This window comes from Thamnophis sirtalis, unplaced genomic scaffold (genome assembly GCF_051295495.1).
Source record: "Thamnophis sirtalis isolate CommonGarterSnake01/CBP01778 unplaced genomic scaffold, rThaSir2_p1.2 scaffold_10, whole genome shotgun sequence".
Classification (NCBI taxonomy): domain Eukaryota; kingdom Metazoa; phylum Chordata; class Lepidosauria; order Squamata; family Natricidae; genus Thamnophis; species Thamnophis sirtalis.
The window spans coordinates 70,156,142-70,166,413 of record NW_028261390.1 but is presented as its reverse complement, the minus strand read 5'-3'; the positions used below and the strand labels follow the sequence as shown (position 1 = coordinate 70,166,413).

At 45.4% G+C, this 10,272-nt stretch overlaps 1 protein-coding gene across 1 annotated transcript in view; it reads right to left on the bottom strand.

Annotated features, from left to right (window-relative positions):
- Positions 1-1,955: 1,955 nt before the first annotated feature.
- The window catches only part of LIMCH1 (LIM and calponin homology domains 1), a 167,867-nt gene continuing 159,550 nt past the window's right edge, over positions 1,956-10,272 (bottom strand). Inside the window, exons 27-32 of the mRNA XM_087724842.1 lie at positions 9,378-9,505; positions 8,450-8,559; positions 6,949-7,072; positions 5,079-5,187; positions 4,193-4,295; positions 1,956-2,426 (exon numbers count right to left, since the gene is read on the bottom strand). Of these exons, the coding sequence (XP_087580968.1) occupies positions 2,401-2,426; positions 4,193-4,295; positions 5,079-5,187; positions 6,949-7,072; positions 8,450-8,559; positions 9,378-9,505 (600 nt within the window). The 3' untranslated portion in view covers positions 1,956-2,400. The remainder of the gene's footprint in view (positions 2,427-4,192; positions 4,296-5,078; positions 5,188-6,948; positions 7,073-8,449; positions 8,560-9,377; positions 9,506-10,272) is intronic.

The following is a 10,272-nucleotide window of genomic DNA, read 5'->3' as shown; positions in this document are numbered from 1 at the left end:
AAAGGGGAGCGTGGGACCCCGGGATACTACGACCGTCGTAAGAAGGAGTCAGTGGCCAAGTGTTTGAATTTTGATCATGTCACCACGGGGGACACTAGAACGGGTATAAGTGCGAGAACCGGCCCTAAGTCACTTTTTCAGTGACGTCGTAACTGAACGTTCACTAAAGGAACTGTCGTAAGTCGAGAACCACCTGTACCGGCCTCTGCTTTGGATTTTATCATAATTATAATTCTCTTGAGGGTTTCTATTCAAGGTGGATTGGGGATTTATTACAAGGGGAGCCCATTTTACACTCTCACTACTCCTGCGGAGAGCAAAAGGGGGAACTGGAAATTTTGGATCATCTCCAATTATTCCCTGGTTGCTGCAGAATTCCCATTTCACAGTTACTGAGATTTCCACCTCACTGTAGAACCGTGATGGGGAACCTATGAGCCCGGGTGCCAGAGGTGGCACAGAGTGGGCTCGTGTGCCTTCTTTGCCAGCTGCTCTTCTGGTTTCCGGCACGCAGGGTCAGCTGGTCTTCGTGTGCGCTGGAGTGCCGGGAAATGGCCTGAAAAAATGGCTAAAAACAGGCTGTTTTTCGGGCTGTTATCTGGACTTTTTTTGGGGCCGTTTTCAGGCTGTTTTTGGACCATTTTCAGGCTGGTTTTGGCCTGAAAAACAGCAAGAAAATAGACCAAAAATGGCCTGAAAAACAGCAGAAAAATGGCCCCGAAAGATTGCTTGAAAACGGTCCAAAAATGGCCAGTAAACAGGCCATTTTGGGGTTGATATCCAGGCCTTTTCTGGGCTGTTTTTCAGGCAGTTTTGGGGCCAGTAAACGGCCTGAAAATGCCCCCCAAAATGGCCCAAAACACAGCCAGAAGATAGCCCAAAAATGGCTAGAAAACAGGCCACTTTTCGGGCTGTTATTTGGGCCTTTTCTGGGCCATTTCAGGCCATTTCTTGGACAAAAAAATGGCCAGAAAATGGCTTGAAAACCAGCCAGAAAATGGCCCGAAAAATGGCGAAAAAGAGGCCATTTTTCAGGCTGTTTTTGGACTATTTTCAGACTGTTTTTTAGGCCATTTTTAGTCTAAAAATGGCCTGGGAACGACCTGAAAACCAGCAAGAAAATGGACCAAAAATGGCCTGAAAAACAGTGGAAAAATGGCCCGAAAGATTGCTTGAAAACGGCCCCAAAATGGCCAGTAAACAGGCCATTTTTTGGTTTGATATCCAGGTCTTTTCTGGGCTGTTTTCAAGGCCGTTTTTGGGCCAGTAAACAGCCTGAAAATGGCCCGAAAACCAGCCTGAAAAGGGCCTAAAAACAGCCAAAAAACAGGCATATACAAACCAGTCAGTCTTTGCTTCCTGGCGCTCCAGTACAGTGGGCAGTGGGCATGCCCGTGCTGATTGAAACCCGAGGACCAGCTGGGCAGTGCGCGGAGGGTTTCCGGTGCTGTGGCCACGCACATGCACACGACGGATCCCGGTTTGGGCCCTCAGTGCCAAAAAGGTTTGCCATCACTGTTATAGAGTAACTGCGAAAGGGGCGTGGTAATATTGTTTATTTTCCCGGTAAAAATGAAACACAGAGTCTTTATCTTATTTTAAACCCACTTAGCAAAAGCCGGCTATAAAAACAAAAAAACCGGGGGGGCCATGATCCGTCAGATAGTTGGAGAACTGCCGAATGTTTATAGGACTAGTTTGGTGAAAATGCCAACATTATACGCAGATGATCTGTTACTACAAGAAGGTTCTAGGTTTTCAGAGACGGCGTGACTGGAGGGGCAATAATTTATTGAGAGAATCCCTACCCTCCACGGAAGGCGATATTTAGTAAAAGGTTTTTCAGAATTACAATGTGTTTTATCAAACTAGTCTGTATAAAAAAAGTTACCTCTTTAGTAATAAACCGAAAAGTTGATCTCTACAATGCTGCTCAACCTCTCCCCCCGCCCCCCGCCCCCGAGAACTCAATTAATGTAATATATTGGCGTATTAGATAACATCTTGCAAAGTTCGCGCTAACTTCAAACACTCCGCTTCTCGGAAATGAAAACAGCAGGGACTTATTGCCTCTTATTGTCCCTTTCAAAATATCGGATCTGAAAATCAAGTGTATCGCCGGTATTTTGGAAGGGGCTTTCGCTGGGAGGGGAAAGTGCTTAACCGTGCAGCCGCAGACTTCATACATGTAACGTAAGTGAACGCGGGAACTCAAAGGATGTATCGCGTGAGGAGAGAGGCGTTCAAGGCTCTTTCGACCCATGAGCTGAAAGAGGGAGACCGAGAGCTACGGAGTCCTTGGATTTGAGCTCTTACACGCCCCGTTGCGCCAAATGGCCTCAGGACACAAAGGAGGGTGGTCCTCCGAGGAGATCATCTTACGCGGAACTGAGATCCAGGTCACAAAGTGGTTGGCTGGCCAGCAGCTATGTTTTTGGGAGAAAGAGAGAGAAAGAGGAGAGGGGAGCGAGAAAGAGAAAGGAGAGAGAGGGAAGGAGAGAAAGAAGGGTAAGAGAGACAGAAAGGAGAGAGAAGGGGGGGAGAGGGAAAGAGAAATGAGAGGGAGAGAAAGAAGGGCAAGAGAGAAAGGAGAGAAGGGGGAGAGAGAAGGGGAGAGAGAAGGGGGAGAGAAAGAGAAATGAGAAGGGTAAGAGAGATAGAAAGGAGAGAGAAGGGGAGAGAGAGAAAGAGAAATGAGCGGGAGAGAAAGAAGGGTAAGAGAGAAAGGAGAGAAGGGGAGAGACAAGGGGGAGAGAAAGAGAGAGAGAAGAGGGGTGAGAGAAGGGAGAGAGAGAGAGAAAGAGAAAGGAGAGAGAAAAAGATAGAGAGAAAAAGAGAAGAGAGAGAAGGAGGAAGGGGGACAGAAGGGAGGAGAGCGAGAGAGGAAAAGAGAGAGGGAAGGAGAGAGAAAAGGGAGGAGGAGAGAGAAGGGGGAGACAGAAAGAGGACAGACATTGACAGCGAGAGGAGAGAGAGAGAAAGAAGGAAGGGAGAGAAGGGGAGAGAAAGAGAGTGAAAAAAAAGAGAGGGACAGAAGAGAGGGAAGGAGGGAGGAAGAGAGTAGGAGAGAAAGAGAAAAAAAGTGAAGAGACAGCGTGAGAGAAGGGCGGAGGGAGAGAGGAGAGAGGGAAAAGGGTGGAGAGGAAGAAAAGGAGAGAGGAGGAGAGAAAGAGGAGAGAGGGGGAAAAGAGGGAGAGAGAGTAGGGGAGAGAGAAGATTTATTTATATCATAAACAATGCTACAAACCGAAATAAGGCAAGATGGCCTCCCCATCCAAAGGTACAACAGGCTCAAATAAAACAAAGACAAATTTGTAAATGCCCGACTCTCTCCATTTTGAGAATTCCCACCTCTTATGGACAGCAATGCTGACCATCCGCACCTCTACTCAGCTATAAGTATTTGCCACTATTGCAAAGGAAGCATTTTACCTCGGTGTGATCCAGAGGTGGATTCCCATCGGTTCGGATCGGTTCGGCCAAATTGGTAGTGGTTAGGGCTTTCCGGTTTGTGCGGCAGGGTTCCCCCTCCCCATTTTTCAATGTTCTGCACATGCGCAGATCTATTTATGGGCAACTGCGAATGCGCGGAAGAATTGTGCTCGCACCGAACCGGCAGTAATGCCGGGAAGCAACCCAACTCCTTGGTGTGATCGTATCTCTAAGGCTCAGTTGGAGCAAACTGAATGTCAGGACTGCAATTATATTCCTTTTAGAATTTTGGCCTACAACACTTTCTCTTATTTCATTATGCTGTTTCATCAGTATAGTCGATGGGAGGGGGAAATAGACAGGAGTAGGATTGTGGAATGTATTGTTGTCATTCTTTACTAGAAGCCAAGGTCATCTTTTGTCTCCGCGCTTTTACACCTGACCGGAAGCAGCTGGGTGTGGATGCCAGTGTGGAAGAAGACGATTGGACCATGTGATGGATTTGTGGGTGTGGGGACAAGATCATGAACTTTTAACTGGGTGGGATTCTGATGTCATTTCCAGAATTGGGATTAACCCAGATGTGCCTAAGATGTCTGCTTCATTAAATTGGAACTTTAAGGATCGTTTTGCCTTGGACTCTGATTTAATTCTACATGATACTTGGAACGCTGACACTGAGAGGCTCAGAAAATGCCTTTTGGGCTAAAACAGTTAAAGAATCAAGGTGTTTTGGCCCAGATCGCCTTCGGATACTTACTTCTGGATTTGACGTAACAGTCACTGCAGGTGAGAAGACCACTTTTGATCCGGACGTCCGTTCCCGTGGCTGCGCCTCCGAGCTGTCCCTTACAAATTCCACACTATTGCACGGGCAAAGAAGGAGACATGTTTTTTATTTAGCTGCCCTTAACGGCGATTCTAATGAGAACATCTAACGAAGAGATTATATTTAATTTTTGTCTCTAGTCCCAAATTGCTTCTGGATTTTGTGTTTGCAATGAGAGAGGGAAAAAAAATGAAACTTTGATTCTATTTTTGTAAATTAGGACAGGCGTATTGTTACAGAAATGGCTCCGACACATTGCTTTGTAAAAACAATAGAGTTGTAATTGTAATGTTGTTACTTTTGAGGGTGCCAAAGAGAGTCGGAAGTTGGCGCCTCCCTCCCCCCTTTTTTATACTAAAGGTTCCCCTCCTTGCACATATGTGCTAGTCGTTCCCGACTCTAGGGGACAGTGCTCATCTCCGTTTCAAAGCCGAAGAGCCAGCGCTGTCCGAAGACGTCTCCGTGGTCATGTGGCCGGCATGACTCAATGCCGAAGGGACACCAAACGCTGTTCCCTTCCCGCCAAAGGTGGTTCCTATTTTTCTACTTGCATTTTTACTTTCGAACTGCTAGGTTGGCAGAAGCTGGGACAAGTCACGGGAGCTCACTCCGTTACTCGGCGCTAGGGATTCGAACCGCCGAACTGCCGGCCTTTCTGATCGACAAGCTCGGCGTCTTAGCCACTTGAGCCACCGCGTCCCTTTCATTATACTATACCCGCTCTTTTTCCCTCCCTCTCTGCTTACTTTTCCACGTTTTTTCCCCCCTTTGTATTTTATACTTTGATAAAAAGTTTTAATATGAGAGGACCACCTACCCTGAAGCACTGAATATGGAAGTAAAGACTGAGTGTTTCAATAATCATGGCTGCTCCTTTTCCAAGGGGAAGTCCGCAGCTAGAGCAGAGTTTCTTCCCGCTGATGGACCTGAAACGATAAAATGGAGTTGAAGTCTTTCCAGGTGACTCGCGACAGTCCAGGAACCCTCAACTCTATGGCCAGAACCGAGCGCATCCTTTTTCTTGCTAAGTGAAACGTCAGTTAGGTTGCTGCTGCCAAGGTGGCGCAGTGGTTAGGGTGCAGTACTGCAGGCCACTTCAGCTGACTGCTATCTGCAGTTCGGCGGTTCAAATCCCACCAGGCTCAAGGTTGACTCAGCCTTCCATCCTTCCGAGGTGGGTGAAATGAGGACCCGGATTGTTGTTGGGGGCAATATGCTGACTCTGTAAACCGCTTAGAGAGGGATGGAAAGCCCTATGAAGCGGTATAGAAGTCTAACTGCTATTGCTATTGCTATTGCTATTGATCTGTGCAATTTTTAGGATCTCACAATTAATTGTTTCGTCCCCGTCTTTTCTTCCTCCAAAGGAAGAAAGAAGTGGGTACCAAAGTTTCAGCCCTTGATCAGTGACATCATCCTATCATGGTTCAGGCCTGCTCAAATCTCAGCGCTTCAGAGCTGCGTTAGAAGATCTGCAGTGATTCACTGACATCTGCTGGCCAAATTCAGTACTGTTGAGGACTTTCTCCAGAAAATGCTTTGCTCTCTTCAGATGGGAGGAGCCAGAAGATTCCGGAGAGGAGACTGTCTGCAAGTCAACTCAACAGGTTGATCCTGGATTGTTTTGGACTCTTTAACTTAGCAACTGGTACAGCCGAGCTCCTGAAAAGGATGGGAGCTCAGATAGATAGCGTTGAGTATTTTGGAAGTCCACCATAGATAGCTTCTGGAGCAATCAATACCACAGCTGGTAGATGCCTTTTTTTCTTCTTCTGAGGGTTGAGTTTTTGCAAAACAGACTTTCTTGGTTCAACCCCCCCCCCCACATTTCTCATTGCCTTAAATCAGATGGAAATGGAATCAGAAAATTCAGTTTCATCTAAGCAACGTTGGCTAAATTTGGGGTTAATGTTGAGCAGCCCTCTCCTCTGAGGTTTAATCCATGTACCTGAATTCTTGGAAAAATAAATCAGTAAATAAACTAAAGAAGTTGGCTGCGTTCGATTCTGCAGTCTCTCGTCAAGTTTCTGATGTGTTACATCCTCAATTCAAGATGTGCCATTTGGTTCCACCACAAAACCGTGTTCGACTAAAGCGCGCTCGATGAAACCGCGTAGCTGACGTCATCACAGGGCGACAACAGCGCGGAGACAGAAGCACGCTGTAAACGGTAAACCTAAAATTAACCCCTAAACCTAACCTAACCCCCCTAAACCTAATCCTAATCCTAAACCTAACCCATAACCTAACCCATAACCTAACCCTAACCCTAACCCTTAACCTAACCCTAAACCTAACCCTAAACCTAACCCTTACCTTAAGTTGAATCGGCTTGCTTTCAAAGCGCCATTTAAAGCGCCATTCTTTCTCCGCGCTGGCTGTTGTCGCCCTGTTGATGACGTCAGCGACGCGGTTTAATCGGGCGCGGTTTAGTCGAGCGCGGTTTTGTCATGCCACGGTGCCATTTCTACTAGCTATCTGCCTGATGTCAGTTCTGCTATATATTGTTTATAAGCTGCCCGGCATCAAACCGAAACGTTCAAAATAAGTATCATCTTTATTGTCATTGTATTTAAGTACAATGAAGTTGGTTTTAACCTCACTGGTGCAAAATTATAACAGAAACGGAAAAAAAAAAAGAAAGAAAAAGAAGAAAGAAAACTAACGTTTTTGCAAAATGCACTTACCTCCTAACTTCTTTTGGGGAACTGGCCGGCTGGCCCAAATTATATCCCAGCTGCGAATCTTTTTGACTAATGTCTGAAATGCAAGGGGTTTCTTCGGCTGGTAGCGGCTGCTTCCACAGCACATCTGAAGGGGAGGATTTCAAGTTAGGGAATGAGATGCACAGAGCAGTTTATAAGGAAAGCAAGTCTGACCTCTACATAGTTATACAACAGGAGGAGGAGAAGAGGGAGGGGGAGGGAAAGGAAAAAGGAGGGAAATGGTGGAAGGGAAAGAAAGAGGAGGAAGAGGAGTAGGAGGAGGGTGGGAAGGAAAGAAGGATGGGAGAGACAGAGATGGAGACAGAGAGGGAGGGAGGGAGGAAGAGAAAGAAAGAAAGAAAGAAAGAAAGAAAGAAAGAAAGAAAGAAAGAAAGAAAGAAAAGGAACAAAAGTATGGGAGGGAAAAATGAGATTGATGGAAGAGACATAGTCAGAAAGAAAGAGAGGGAGAAAGGAAGAGAAAGAAAAAAAGAAAAAAAAGAGGAGGAACAAGAGGATAGGAGGGAAAGGATGAGATGGATGGAAGAGACATAGACAGAAAGAGAGGGAGAAAGGAAGAGAAAGAAAGAAAGAAAGAAAGAAAGAAAGAAAGAAAGAAAGAAAGAAAAGAGGAGGAACAAGAGGATGGGAGGGAAAGAATGAGAAGGATGGAAGAGACATAGACAGAAAGAATGAGAGGGAAAAAGAGAAAGGAAGAAAAAGAAAGAAAGAAAGAAAAGAGGAGGAAAAACAAGAGGATGGGAGGGACAAATGGAAGAGACAGAAAGAAAGAGAGGGAGAGAAAAGAACAGAAAGGAAGGAAGGAGGAACAAAAGAATGGAAGGGAAAGAAGGAGGATGGAAGAGACAGAGACAGAAAGAAAGAGAGGGGGAGAGAGAGAAAGAAAGAGAAAGAAAGAAAGAAAAGAGAAAAGGAGGAAGAAGAGGAGGGGAGGCGAAGAATGAGATTGATGGGAGAGGCAGGCAGAGAGAAAGACTGGGAGAGAGAGAAATAAAAAGAAAGAAAGAGAAGAGGAGAAAGAAAGAAAGAGAAGGTGAAGGATAAGAGAAAAAGAAAGGAGGAAGAAAAAGAAGTAAGAGGAGCAGGCCTTTTCAAAATTGTACAGAATTGAACCATTTTGTCTTTTAGGGGTGGGAATAGACCTATAGCTAAGACCAGATGAGAATTTTGGGAAAGAACCGGGACAAAAGGCAGAACCCGAAAAAAAAAGGAATCCAAAAAGCACGCTAGCATGTTTCATATATTGTACTTAATTTACCGTTGACATTTCCATGTTTTAAGTCTGCATTTCACAGCTCTAGATGTTCGTTCAACTTGGTGCAAGAATTCATACATTTCTCCCCACCAGGGAGATGCAACACCGGTGAGGACTAAACAAGATCAGTAGTTAAAAAGCCAAAACTTGGATATTTTCAAGTTTTCTTTTTTAAAAAAATAGCACAGGCATAAATCTACCACTGACCTGGACATAATGGCACAGGCATGTTGTTGGGAGATCTGCGTTCTGGGGTGGGGATTTGATCTTTCTGTCTCCAATTCAGGCCATCGAGGTATTCTTCCTTATTCACCGTGCTGAAGAGCAGAAAATATATTGTAGAAAGGCGGAAAGGTGAAAGTAAAGATAAAGGTTCCTCTCACCCATATGCGCTAGTCGTTCCCAACTCTAGGGGGCGGTGCTCATCTCCGTTTCAAAGCTGAAGAAACAGCGCTGTCCGAAGACGTCTCCGGGGTCATGTGGCCGGCGTGACTCAACACCGAAGACGCATGGAACGCTGTTACCTTCCCAGCAAGGGTGGTTCCTATTTGTCCGTGACCCGACAAATGCGCGCACGACAAAAGCGCGCCGACGAAACCGCGTCGCAAAAACCCTGACGTCATCAACACGCCAACAGCAGCACGCCGACAGAATCGCGATTTAAGTTAAGGTAAGGGTTAGGTTCAGGGTTAGGTTTAGGGTTAGGTTTAGGTTTAGAGCGCGCTTCTGTCGGCGCGCTGTTGTCGGCGCGCTTCTGCGCTCATTCGTCAGTGCGATTTAGAACTTGCGGTTTCGTCGCCGCGGTTTCGTCGGGCGCGCTTTTGTCGAGCGCGCATTTGTCGGGGAACCCTATTTATCTACTTGTATTTTTAACGTGCTTTTGAACTGCTAGTTTGGCAGAAGCTGGGACAAGTCACGGGAGCTCCCTCCGTCACGTGGCGCTGGGGATTCGAACCGCTGAACTGCTGACCTTTCTAATCGACAAGCTCAGCGTCTTAGCCACTGAGCCCCCTTCTTTCTCCATCTTATCCTAAGCCAAATGTCCATCTTTCACCTCACGGTTGTCCTTCGCGCCTATGTTTTTCTCAGACATGTCCCTTTTTAAATTAAATTTCTTTTGTTCTTTCTTACGCACCGTGAGTTCTCCTCTCGCAGTTGACATTCCTTCGATTTCGCGCCATCTTGTTCATAGAATAACGCCTTCAGTTTTGCCTCTTCGTTCGGCTTCTTATCGTCTTCCGAGCAACTTAGATCAATCAAATTCTACCGAAACAAATATAGGATATAAGGTTTACCTCAGAGGGATGTCAGCTTTCCCTCAGTGGGCTTAATGCATAGTGCTACCAGAGCTAAGCCTGTAAAACCACAATTTGGTATCCTACCTGTCTAAGAATTCAATCTCATTTACCGTCTTATTAACCTTAAAACTAGGCAAAGTCTAAAATCAGCCCGTAAGTCAGATTTCTTTAACGCAAAGCAAGCAATTGGATCTACAGCTCAAACATTGATCCCGATTGCCCTGCATTTCCCAACAACTAATACCAATAATTAGAGGAGATTTGCAATACTTATAGACGGTTGAAGAATTGGAGGGGGGGAGAATAGTTTAAAAGCAACTTAGAAAAATTGTTTAAAAGCAACTTAGAAGGGAGGAGGAATTTCCTGATAGTTAGAACAATTAATCAGTGGAACAGAAGTTGCCTCCAGAAGTTGTGAATGCCCCAACACTGGAAGTCTTTAAGAAGATGGGGTTGGACTAGAAGACCTCCAAGGCCCCTTCCAACTCTGCTATTGTATTGTATTGTATTGTATTGTATTGTATTGTATTGTATTGTATTGTATTGTATTGCATTGCATAGATAGATAGATAGATAGATAGATAGATAGATAGATAGATAGATAGATAGATAGATAGATAGATATGGATGGATGGATGGATGGATGGATGGATGGATGGATGGATGGATGGATGGATGATAGATGGAAAGTCAATCTTCCTGCTAGAAAAATTCCACCATAAAACAACATTT